Below are 12,871 nucleotides of genomic sequence, written 5' to 3'. Positions count from 1 at the left end.
TTCAGACACGTCCCTCGCTGGTGACTGGCTTTTAATGTCACGTGGGAAAGTTTGGCTCAGTTAAAGCAAGGGTATTCACTCTTTCACATCCCATACAAACCGACAGAGTTTATTATGAAACAGCAAAAATGTCGCAAAAATGATTTGAGTATTTTGAGCTCTCCTTTAGAAAAAAAAAAAAAAAAAGTATTTCGAATAACAAACAAAACTCGAAAACCAGAAAAATAATATTGCACGCATACACCAAGAACGTAAAACCTGGGTCTGATTCGTAATCACAAACAAAGCCTTTTCTTGTCAACATCGTGTCGGCCTTTTTTCAAACAAGCAGCATCTAATTCTATACGAGTTTATAACTTGAATTGTGTTGTTTATGTGAACAGAGAGTCATTACAAAAGTGGAGACCCGCGGTCAAAATCAATATTAATTTGTTCCACATCAATGCATAGTTTTGAGTCATTCATATAATTTATCCTTAGGCCTAAAAAAAAAATAGGTGTGGTTACGGTAACCCGACCTACCCTATTTTTAGGGGCCGACCCTATAACTTTTTATTACACTTGTCAAAAAACCCACAAAAAAACAAGAAAACGAGTGCAGAAAACGCAATGAAAGCGAAAGCGCCCGAGTCGCACACTTATTTCCCTGTCAAGTAGGTTTAATTTGTACACATTAGAAAAAAAAGTAAATAAAAAAAAAGTGATTGCCTACCTTCCTACCCTATTTTTTTTGGCTATGTTACCGTAACCACACTTTTTTTTTTTGGCCTTATAAGCACGTGAAAAACAACCTGTTTTGAACAGCTTGGCTTGCCGTTCATAACTTGTGACGAGACCCCCTGACGAATCTTCATCAAATGAGTAAGAGTCATATATATATATACATAGACCTATATTAGATAGTCTAAATATAGGTCCCTGATATATATAAACAAATGTGAAGATGACGTCAATACGAGTGCAGTACAAAAATGTCGGGAAGTATAAAGACAGAGGGGGGTGGGGGAGGGGAGGTTAAGGAGAGAGAGAGGAGGGGGGAGGAGATAGAGAGAGAGAGAGGGGGAGGGAGAAGGAGATAGAGAGAGAGGGGGAAGGAGATAGAGAGAGAGAGAGGGGGGAGGGAGAAGGAGATAGAGAGAGAGGGGGGAAGGAGATAGAGAGAGAGGGGGGGGAGGAGATAGAGAGAGAGGGGGGAGGGAGAAGGAGATAGAGAGAGAGGCACGCATACACTGGCATACGTATTATGTCCCGGAATCTCCTTCCAACTTCAGATGCATTACCACACACGAGCACGCACGCACACAAACTGACTACGGGATGGTGATTGTCAACTGGTGGTACAACTTGACACGGGGAGACAGAACAACAAATTCTTTACGAGAATATTAAGTAATTGCAAATAAATGCATTTTTCTCTTCCTTCACAATTGTTGGTGTTTGTTGTTGTTTTTAATATTATGATGTAGACCGCATCAGTCCTAGAGAAGGAGGGGAAATAGGGAGAGCGCGCACACACACACGGCAAATAAACACAAACACAACATTCCCCAATCCCCACCTCCTGGCTCCGCACGGACACATCCTAACCCCCCCCCCCCCCACACCTACCCCCACATCCCCGTTCTCAACCCCCCACCCCCACAAACACACAACCGCGCTCTCACCGTCACAACCGCAATTATGTATGTGTATAATATATCACTCGGGTGCACGACCGAAGCGAGGCCTGGAACGGAACACAGGGGAGGGGGAGCGATCGGGATGGTGGGCAGTTTGTCGGCTTTTCTGGGTCACATCATAGTGTATGCAGGGATGGTGTGACTCTGTTGCAGGAACGGGGTCATGTACGCGCAGGTTGTTCAGTGCCCGGGTCATTGATAGTGGGTCACAGGCTGTTGTTTTCTCATGTCTATTTCTCTCTCTTATTTTTGAATAACCTTTTTCTTTTGAGTGTATGTTAGTTTATTTGTGTCCTGTCTGGGTTTTTGTTCTTCTTGGGTGTTAGTCTGTCCCGGGCCATGTCCATCTGTCTGTCTCGGTGTCGGCCCGGCTGCTCTGGCTGTGTATGTGTGTGTGCCGGTGTGTGTGTGTGTGTGCACGGTGTGTGTGTGTGTGCGTGTGCATGTGTGTGTGTCAGTGTATGCCGGCGTGTATGTGCGTTTCTGTGTGCGTAGGCGCCGTGTGTGTGTATATTTGTGTGTGGTCAGACTAAACTTTTAATTTGATATCGAAAGAAAAAGTGTGACAAATTTGCTGGTTGATTCAAGGCCACGAAAACTGTAAATGATGATTTGGGTATTTTGAGCTCTCCTTAAAAAAAAAAAAATTTAAAAAAAGTATTTCGAATAACAAACAAAACTCGAATACCAAAAAAATAATATTGCTACAAAATGGGAGACCGGGAAAATGGGTCAGGCCATAGACCGACAATGGTGCAGGTAAAGGGTCGAACACATTAGCATCAAAATAAGAGCAACCCATCAGTGAGGAAAGTTAAATTGATTTCAATGCACTCAGTGATATGGACCTGGATCGATTTCACTGAGACTCTTTGTAGGTGTGTCTCATTTGTGTCATGGTAATCATCGATATGGTTCAAGGAAGTTCAGGGAAAGGTCAGTGATGGAAAGGACAGAGCTCTCAGGTCGCATTTATCATCGATCATAAAGTTTTGAATAACAAACAGCACAGAAACATTTCTGATAAAACGGCAACGGTTTTTGAATGCGTCAAGGGTGCGCGCATACACGCACGCTGGCACGCACACAAACACACACACGCACTCACAGATACACGCATTCACAGATACACACACACACACACACATATATATATATACACACACACACACACACACACACACACGGGTACACGCACATACATACATACACATATACACGCACACACATATGCACACACACAACACACATACAGCACACACCATATGCATACAGCACACACACGCACACACACACATACATACATACATACATACATACCCATACAATCACTAACTGACACAAAGTGCACATACATGAACACACCGTGCACACACACACACTCACACACACAACTTGAACAGCGTGCACGTGCACAAATGCACACAGGCACCCCGGACGCTGGGGGGGGGGGGAAGGAAATATTACAAAAATTCACAGGTCTACACAGTTAGACAGCTCGTTTGCTGTAATCGTGTGCGCCTATTACACCTCTAATAGATGTTGTCAGTAAACTCGAACAAATGTCTGACTTTGCAGCAACAACATTAGCAGTACCGTGTCACATGATGACGTTTAATTAGTCTATTTAATCCACCATGGCTAACACTAATTGTTTTGTTTTGCATGCAGTGTCAGCAGAAAAGAAATTAAAGGGGGACGTCTGCAGAAAATGACAAATTGAAACATTTTAAAGCCAGCGTGCGTGTGATTTTATTTAATTGGGAGTTCACTGATGACATACGCATCCTGGCTGTAATTAAGACGTGGAATATACGACTTCATCTTGCATCATGTTCTGAAGAAAGGTTTGTCTGAGGCATCATTGTTTTGTCACAATCGCACACCTGTGTATTTTCATGTCTGCTCGGTCAAAATACCCTTCACCAGTCTAAAAGTGACACTTCGAAGTAGTAGTAGTAGTACATGATTGTAGTATTAGTAGTGGTTATGTAGTAGTCGTGAGTGAAACGCAGCTGCAGCTACAGCTGCTGATTTTGTTGTTGTTGGAAAGATTATTCGTAAAAATAATTATATTCATGCGGGTTTTCATTTACTTTATTCATGCGTTGTTTTTGTTGTCCATTTTGTTTTTGGCTGCAAACTTTTACTACCCATCACCTGAAAAAACCCATTAAGATTGTCTTTGATTTTTGTTGTTGTTAAGGCTACTTGCATTGAATTATTCTTCAAAGAAAAGCATACTCTCATTATTCTTTAAAGATAAGCATACTCATTAATCATACGTTGATAGCAAGCAAACAGGTAAAAATGTTGCGTCCAATGCAGTGTAGTGACTTTATTTATTCTTCAATAGATTGTTCTTTCGTCACATAGCAAACAGTCTTGTTCCTTGGTAATCTGTTTCCTGTTCAGAATAAACCCAAAGCGAGAACGACACCGAACAACTGAAACTTTCAGTGTGTGTGTGTGTGTGTGTGTGTGTGTGTGTGTGTGTGTGAGAGAGAAAGAGAGAGAGAGAGAGAGAGAGAGAGAGAGAGAGAGAAAGAGTGTGTGTGTGTGTGTGCGTGTGTGTATGTGAGTGGTATGTTCAATGTGTGTTTGTTTGTGTGTGCGTGCGCGCGCGCGCGTGTGTATGTGTGTGTGTGTGAGTGGTGTGTTTGTGTGTGTGAGAGTGTGTTTGTGTGTGTCTCTGTGCGTGTCTGTGTGTGTGATTGCACGTCATGTATGTGTGTGTGTGTGTGTGTGTGTGTGTAGGGACGTGTGTAGGGGTGGTGTTTCCCGTGCGCGCGTGTGTACCGACGTGTAGACGTGCGTGTGCCGTGTGTGTGTGTGTGTGAGATTTTCCTATGTATATTCGTAACTTGCATTCGAAAGATTTGTCAACAATACCCAAAAAGAAATTCTTTTTAACTCTGACTGACATTATCAGTCCAATTTATCACCAACATAGACATCTTTGAATGACGGCTAAAACAAAAAACATACAAACAAGATACAAAAAACAAAACAAAAACACCTTCACTCAACTCTAACCTATATTTTATACAGGCTACTAAATAAAATAAAACAAGAAGGGCAAAGCCCATACGACTCACATGCTTGACCTTGACCTTTACATGACCTTGACCTTCAGCTAAACCTAGCAATGACATCATACACTAAGAACTGCTTTACACATTTTTCCTACCAAAATACATGTGACCTTGACCCGACCCAAGGTCAAGGTCATCCAAGGTAATGCAACACAAAGCTGTTAATTCAAGACATAGGAAGTACAATGGTGCTTATTGGCTCTTTCTACCATGAGATATGGTCACTTTTAGTGGTTCACTACCTTATTTTGGTCACATTTCATAAGGGTCAAAGTGACCTTGACCTTGATCATATGTGACCAAATGTGTCTCATGATGAAAGCATAACATGTGCCCCACATAATTTTTAAGTTTGAAACAGTTATCTTCCATAGTTCAGGGTCAAGGTCACTTCAAAATATGTATACAATCCAACTTTGAAGAGCTCCTGTGACCTTGACCTTGAAGCAAGGTAAACCAAACTGGTATCAAAAGATGGGGCTTACTTTGGCCTATATATCATATATAGGTGAGGTATTAAATCTCAAAAACTTCAGAGAAAATGGGAAAAATGTGAAAAATAGCTGTTTTTTAGACAACATTTATGGCCCCTGCGACCTTGACCTTGAAGCAAGGTCAAGATGCTATGTATGTTTTTTGGGGCCTTGTCATCATACACCATCTTGCCAAATTTGGTACTGATAGACTGAATAGTGTCCAAGAAATATCCAACGTTAAAGTTTTCCGGACGGACGGACGGACGGACGCCGGGACGGACGGACGGACGGACGGACGGACGACTCGGGTGAGTACATAGACTCACTTTTGCTTCGCATGTGAGTCAAAAAGAGTCCAATTTCTCTCCGACAAATAACCTCTATTAATTACCCCAAAACTTCTTCACCTTTAAGTACTTTGATGTGAGTCACGGGGAAAAGCCCTAACTGTCACGACCCTTGCTCAACGCTCAAAATTCATCACTGTCGTCAGAGAGAAGCTGCAAGCACCAGGGTGTATTCTACAAGGGACTGGGCTAGAATTCATCAACAGCCTCTTGTCACTTTACACTCGTTCCCCTGGGAAATGGGCCGCATCGGGTCGCCCAGTAACCTACATTTGAGCAATGAAATATGGCACAGCTTTGTCCTTGGAGTGAGCGAGGGCTTTGGGGTTCAGTGGAAGGGGAGGTTGAGGTGGGGGATCATACTGCTATGGAGGTTGCGAGAAAAACGACCCCGTGCTCAGTACGGAATCGACATGAAGATGACATCGTTTGATGCGTCTGAGACTGCCAGTGTGATATCGCATTAAGGGTCCGAGTTGACAGAAAGCGGGTCCATTTCCAGTAGGTGCACTTCCGGTCCTGTCGGTGTTTTTCCTGTATACATTGTTTCTTAAAGGCGAGATATACTTGCGGCTAGCCGCTCGCTGAGCTTGGAAGCGAGATTGTATCTTAAACGGTTTGATTGCTAGCTACGCAAGAATTAAACACCATTGGTTGATAAAGAGAAGGTCGTCTGCACTGGTCGGTAAACAGCCATGAACAGCCAATCGCATAGGACACGAGATTGAGTGTGATCAGTTTTCCTACAGGAACTGCACCCGGGAGCATTCCCTGTATACCGAAAAAAACACTACAGGAAATGCAACCATTTTTGGTCGTCTTAGACCCCTTCTGCCCTAAGATCCCGTTCAATCCGTCTCCCGGGCAAACGTTCCCAATATGGGGAGCAAAACGGGTGGTACATCTCGTTTCCGCACTGAGTTTCGTAGTCCCCGTAACCTCTATAATATTTCAGGTGACAACGGGAATGACATACAAACATGATAATAAAAGAACAATCATGTGTAAGCTGTTTTTGTTTTGTTTTGTTTTTTTACGAGTGTGAAATAAAGGAAGGGTAAACGAGGAAGAGGAATGGCAAAGAATAATAGGAGTAAGTGGAAAGAACGAGGAAGGTTAAGAGTTTTACAAAGCGTGACAGATAAAATTTGGACTTACATTCCCACATGAACACACAAGAACATTTCATCATTTTCTGCTATTTTTTGGTTGCTTTTCCCGCCATCTACGAGGGTTTATGTAAAATCATTTTTTGTAGAAATTTCCTTCAGTTACTGCAAAAAAGGTATTAAATGCTTTTTTGGGCGTTTTTGATTTCTTTCTTGTGGAGAAGAAAAAGATGGCAGTGCGGAGAAGAGGTGAAGGGATAAGAGGACTATAAGGAAGAAAAAGAGGCAGGCTAAGATCCTATCAGAAGCTGTTATTGTTACTGACACTATTGTCTGAAGATTGTACAGTATATTGTTTTGTGAGTATTGTGAGAGAGAAAAAAGAGAAGAAGAAAAAGATCCTATGTAGTGCAGGGCTCCTCATCGACACTCTACCTCGGGGGTTCCGGGACCCCAAATTTTAATTTTTAGAGGGTCAAAGGACCCCTTCAACGCAACTTTAGAGGGTCAAAGGACCCCTTCAACGCAACTTTAGAGGGTCAAAGGACCCCTTCAACGCAACTTTAGAGGGTCAAAGGACCCCTTCAACGCAACTTTAGAGGGTCAAAGGACCCCTTCAACGCAACTTTAGAGGGTCAAAGGACCCCTTCAACGCAACTTTAGAGGGTCAAAGGACCCCTTCAACGCAACTTTAGAGGGTCAAAGGACCCCTTCAACGCAACTTTAGAGGGTTCCAAGACCAGAAGGACTTTTGAAAGTCTTGCGAGACCTTATTTGTCATATAATTTGGCGTGGATACAGATCTGGTAGAACGTTTCTCGCCTTAGAAATCTAGCCAAGGGTGCATTCTTGTCTATTCTCGTGGGAAAGTAGTAGACGATTACAGTCTTAAATAAGCAATGCCGACGGTACGCATGATAATGCAAATTAAGTTCGTCCCTGGACCCGCTCTTTTCAGGTTTAGTGCGTCACGGGAGCCTTTCAAGAATTTCTAGTACGTTTTTTCGGCTTTTAGCGCGTATAGGACGCAGGGACTCACAGTTTGGGGAACCCTGCTGAGAGAAAGCAGTAGGTCGCTGAGGATGAAGACGGGAGGACTGAGGACGAGGAAGAGGAGGAGAAAGACGAGGAGGAAGTGAAGGAAGACAAGGAAGAGGAGGAGTACGAGGAAGACGGGGAGGAGGAAACGGAGGAGGAGAAAGAGGAGGAGGAGGAAGAGGAGGCAGACGGGGAGGAGGAAGATGAGAAATGGATCAGCTCGTTACTCCCCCGGCTCGTTACTCGATCCCCCTTAGGGTTAGGGTTAGGGTTAGGGTTAGTAACAAGCCGGGGGAGTAACGCGGAGCCGGGGGAGTAACGATACGGGGGAGTAACGAGATGCTCCCATGAGAAAGAGGAGGAAGAAGAAGAAGAGGAGGAGGAGGAAGAAGAGAAGGAGGAGGAGGAAGATTTTAATGAAACATAAATTAGGCAGGCTTACACACTACAATGGAAACAAGACAGCAAACGAGCGGGTGAGGCTTGTTTTCACAACTGATGACACGTCAGTAGCACTTTGTTTGGCTGTTTTTTCACACAATAAAACCTGATTGCCAGCCGGTTTGGACGACACAAACAATGCCACAACGTTACAGGAGAACAATTAACATTCTCTGGCACTTCAAATACTTTCATAGTTTGAAGGACAAATCAAAAACTCAACAATAACAGTTTTTCTATTCCTAATTTTGAAACGTTAGCAGCCTATCTATTTCGGATTTTATCGAGAAACAAATCAAAGAATAAACCCACCACCCCTCAATCTCAGCGTGTTTTTGCGCGTGATCGTTTTGACCTTGCGAGTTGTCTTGACCACGTGTTGTGCTTTTCTCTCCAGAAAAAAACGATGGAAATAGAATGCACGTGTTTGGTTTTTTTGAAAAACTACGCCATAGGCGCTCGTTTATTTTGTTAAATCAAATAAAGCACGCCTGTTATCAGTGCTACCGTCTTCCATGTTTTTCAACTATGTCAATAATTATTTCCTTGCCTCAGCACACCATGGGATCAACAGACCAACGTTGGCTATCCTCCGGCGATAGCCCCACGGAATTGACGTCACATACTAAAATAAGAGTGAACATTTTTAGATTCATTCATGTTGACATCGTACTTCACATGAGACTAAATCGGGAGATCGCCTCACTGGTATTTTTGGTTAATCATTGTTTTGCAATAAAGAAACGCACGCACGCACGCACGCACGCACGCACGCACGCACCCACACCCACACACCACACACACACACACACACACACACACACACACATGGGAAATGGTCAGGGATACGTGTCTCGATTGGGATAAGGTCACATAGCGAGGTAATGACTGGGATAGGTCATGATTGGAATAAGGTCACGGTTATGTAATGGATGAATACGGTCATGGTTTGGATAAGGTCACGGCGAAGTCATGGTTGGGATAAGGTCATGGCGAGGTCACGGTTATGATAAGGTCACGGTGATATCATTGTGAGGATAACTTCCACCGTCACTTTGGTCTGATGACATGACAAAGGCCGTGAGAATATCGGCTGTAAATAAACCAAATATTGGAAAGATCAGGCAGCCCTGCCATTTAGTGTGGTAAATACAAATGTTATCTTTACTTGACTTACGTGAATGAAATGGAATATCTCTCTCTCTCTCTCTCTCTCTCTCTCTCTCTCTCTCTCTCTCTCTCTCTCTCTCTCTCTCTCTCTCTCTGTCTCTGTCTCTCTCTCTCTCTCTCTCTCTCTCTCTCTCTATAATGCACTTATGTACATAAACTTATACTGTTTTACTAATTATGTAAGTATGTAGTAGTAGTTATTATAGTAGATTTAGTCCCTCTTTAGGGCGAGGGCCAGATGCAAAAAAGTATACCAATGCTTATTCTGTTACCCTCGTAAAATAAAGAATTGTCATTGTCATTCTCTCTCTCTCTCTCTCTCTCTCTCTCTCTCTCTCTCTCTCTCTCTCTCTCTCTCTCTCTCTCTCTCTCTCTCTCTCTCTCTCTCTCCCTATATCTATCTATCGATCTATCTATTTATCATATCTTTCCATTTAACTTCTTTGTACAACTATAATATCAACAAAGAGAATTTAACAGAAAAATACGCAGCCGGAAACCTGCATGAAATCAGATTCTATCAGTTCGATTGAAAAAGATATGACAGAAAAATAAAATAAAGAGATGAATCATTCATTTGGCCAAGATGTTTAACCGTATCTCTTCACAACAATCGTTGATGTCAACGATACTGCCTTGTTCGCTTTTCCCACGCGCCCACACATAATAGTATCACGCCGTAGACCCGGCTGCACTAGGCAAAGTCCAGTGTCCCGGCTGCGAACCAGTGAGAGCCCCAAAACAAGGTGAGTCTCTCCCCAAAATCACAACTAGCGTAGTTCACAGTCCTTAGTTTCCCAAAATAATTTATGAGGCAAAGCGTAAGTATTCATTTTAACTTACCTCTATCCATTTCTTTACTTTGGGAGTCCTCCGCGCGTTCTGGGTTAGGTTTCTTTTAAATTTGTTGCGCATTCAGTGCAAATTGTCAGTTTGAGACGTAATTAGGAAAAAAAATCAACCACGAAATGTATTTTCATGAACGGCAGTTCAATCATCTATTATTCATTCATATTTACACCGAGTTTTAGCTTTGGAAGTTAATTGGTTGGAACGCAATTCATAAATTGATGTATTCAATCAGAAATTTGCCGGCTACAATTCAGTGTTCCCCTCGGCTGCAATCCAGTGTTCTCGTCGGCGCGGCTGCGATCCAGTGTTTACAAAAAAATGCCTCAGTTTAGATGGCTTTAGGTGGTGTTTGACATCTTGAACATGTTTTTGGAGTGTTCGCCAATTTTTTTTTTTTTTTTTTTTTTTTTTTTTCCAAGTTTGCGCTATTATTATTTCAGTTCCCACTTATATTCTTAGGTAATACAGGTACAAATAAAAACTGGCAAGTCAAGTACGTTTTCACATTTTACACGAAAAGCCATAATGTCACATTAAGTCATCTCGCTTACGTGTTTGCTTCATTTGCAATTAAGCCACGGTGGAGTGTTCGTACAACTTGATCAAGTACACGTTTATTGTGTTAAAGATACCGTCCTTCTCGTTGAAGAGATCAAGTATACAACCTGAGATCTATGCAGGCTTTTACATGTGAGGTGAGAAGAGTTTGTTTGTTTGTTTGTTTGCCCAACGCCCAGCCGACTTTTTAGGGGCATATATTTGCTTTTGATGACGACATATCCGGCTTTTTACAAAAGTTGAGGCGGCACTGTGACGACCTCATTTTTCAATCAAATTGATTGACATTGTGGTTAAATATTCTTTGACCCGGTACGGACTATGAAAGATGGCATTTCAGATAGGGAGCCTGAAATTAATTAACTATTTAATGTATTCATTAAATTTAAAAAAATTCTAATATTATTGAGATCCTAATAAAAGATTCTGAAATGATTGCAGAATATTCTTTATCATTTCCTGAATCCAAAAATATTTTGATATATATTATATTTACTCTGAAAATGCTTTCAGAATCATACAAAATCGGATATGCAAATAAGGTGTTCGCATGCTTCGCCGAGACCAGCTCGACCCGTCTCGGTTTACGGATTTCAGGCTAGCTAGATCTCACTAGCATTGTTGATGACTGGTCCCGAGTTTTTAGTGTTGATCATTTAGTTTCAGGCTGACATATTGACTAAATGTTTTGATATCGCTTCGGGCGACTTGTTTTACATAAAAGATTGCGTCCCATTTCTGGTTCAGAAAACTTGTGTGTGTGTAAATTTATCTATTTTTTCCCCCAGTCACCCGTCGTTTAGCACTGCTCAGGGTTCAGCGTCACCTTTCTCATAAATCCGCATTCTTTCAAGCTCCTCATCTGTTATGTAACGGAACATGATTACTCCTATTAAGCTGTCGTCGACTCTTCACTTTTGTGACCGTTTTAAAGTCGTCACTTCTGGTACGTTAATTGTTTGAGTGTCGACGATGATGTAGTGATCAACTTGGAGGAAGTCTCGTGGGCTCACGTCAGTCTCCCAAGTGTGTCTCGGTCAATTTTGAGGAAATCCTAGTTAAATTAGGTTACATCTCGTAGTTATGTCTCGGTCACGGTTTGTCACATGGCTGTTTTAGATGTAGGTGTTTATTGACCTTGAAATCTGCGTGACCTTAGACGTTTAGAGCACATTCCTTCTCGTGAAAGCAGTTCTATCTAAAGCATATCTAAGATAGGTCCATCGGTCCACTTGTACACATACCAAAATTGAGCATCCTCACAACATTGAGGCTGAGTGGGCATTTCTTCCCTTGAGTAATTTAGTAATTTAATTGTATCCACTTTTGAAATTAAATTTCAAGCATAAAACACAAACATGAGATTAAACGTAGGCCCTATAAAAGTGATTACAAATTTCTAAAACTTTGTTAGGCTACATCTAGGGTATCACGGGATATGATATTTGCATAAGAATCACCACTGAATAAATAAGTTAAACTGCTTACAACAAAAACAAAAACAAACACGATTTTCCTCAATCCACCTCCCTTAAACCATCTGTTTCTGATCCCCGAGTCTCCCGAGATTTTATAGATAGTACAAACATACTTCCATTCGAACAATTACCGCTCGGAAGCATCCTGGCTGCTGAATGAGTTGTTTGAAAATGTCTCACTCTTAACTACATTTTCAAACAATTCATTTCGTGCAGTTAGAAAAGGATGTACTATAAAACAAATCGGAAGCCTCGTTCAGGCGCTAGAACTAACTTTTAACATCTAAATAATGAATTAAAGGACCCCAACAGGCTTTTTTTTGGTGTCAAAAACGCGTTCATTTGCGTTTTGGCGTGACTTGGGTTAACCAGACATATGCATGCCGTTGGAAATTGTTTTCTCACCTTCCCTCACAGGGTTTAGTTTATTTCGGAATCGTTTTGGGCCATAATCCGACGAATTTCGTGGCTGAAGCAAAGCGTTTTCGCGTTCCGCTGATCTGGCGGTCTGGCGGCCATTGTATCGCGAACGTCCGCGAGAGTACGGAAGTGGTGAATTCTGGGTAAAAATTCCGATGACGTCACAAGCAGTATTCATGGCAGAAGCAAATTTAGCTGCTTAACCTTA

At 42.1% G+C, this 12,871-nt stretch overlaps 1 protein-coding gene across 1 annotated transcript in view; it reads left to right on the top strand.

The window, feature by feature from the left end:
• Positions 1 to 2,390: 2,390 nt before the first annotated feature.
• LOC138957559 (acidic leucine-rich nuclear phosphoprotein 32 family member E-like) overlaps positions 2,391 to 12,871 on the top strand; it is a 38,997-nt gene continuing 28,516 nt past the window's right edge. Inside the window, exons 1-2 of the mRNA XM_070328657.1 lie at positions 2,391 to 2,438; positions 7,779 to 7,982. Of these exons, the coding sequence (XP_070184758.1) occupies positions 2,391 to 2,438; positions 7,779 to 7,982 (252 nt within the window). The remainder of the gene's footprint in view (positions 2,439 to 7,778; positions 7,983 to 12,871) is intronic.

This window comes from Littorina saxatilis, unplaced genomic scaffold, assembly GCF_037325665.1.
Source record: "Littorina saxatilis isolate snail1 unplaced genomic scaffold, US_GU_Lsax_2.0 scaffold_415, whole genome shotgun sequence".
In the NCBI taxonomy this organism is placed as follows: domain Eukaryota; kingdom Metazoa; phylum Mollusca; class Gastropoda; order Littorinimorpha; family Littorinidae; genus Littorina; species Littorina saxatilis.
This window is presented reverse-complemented; position numbering and strand designations above follow the sequence as displayed.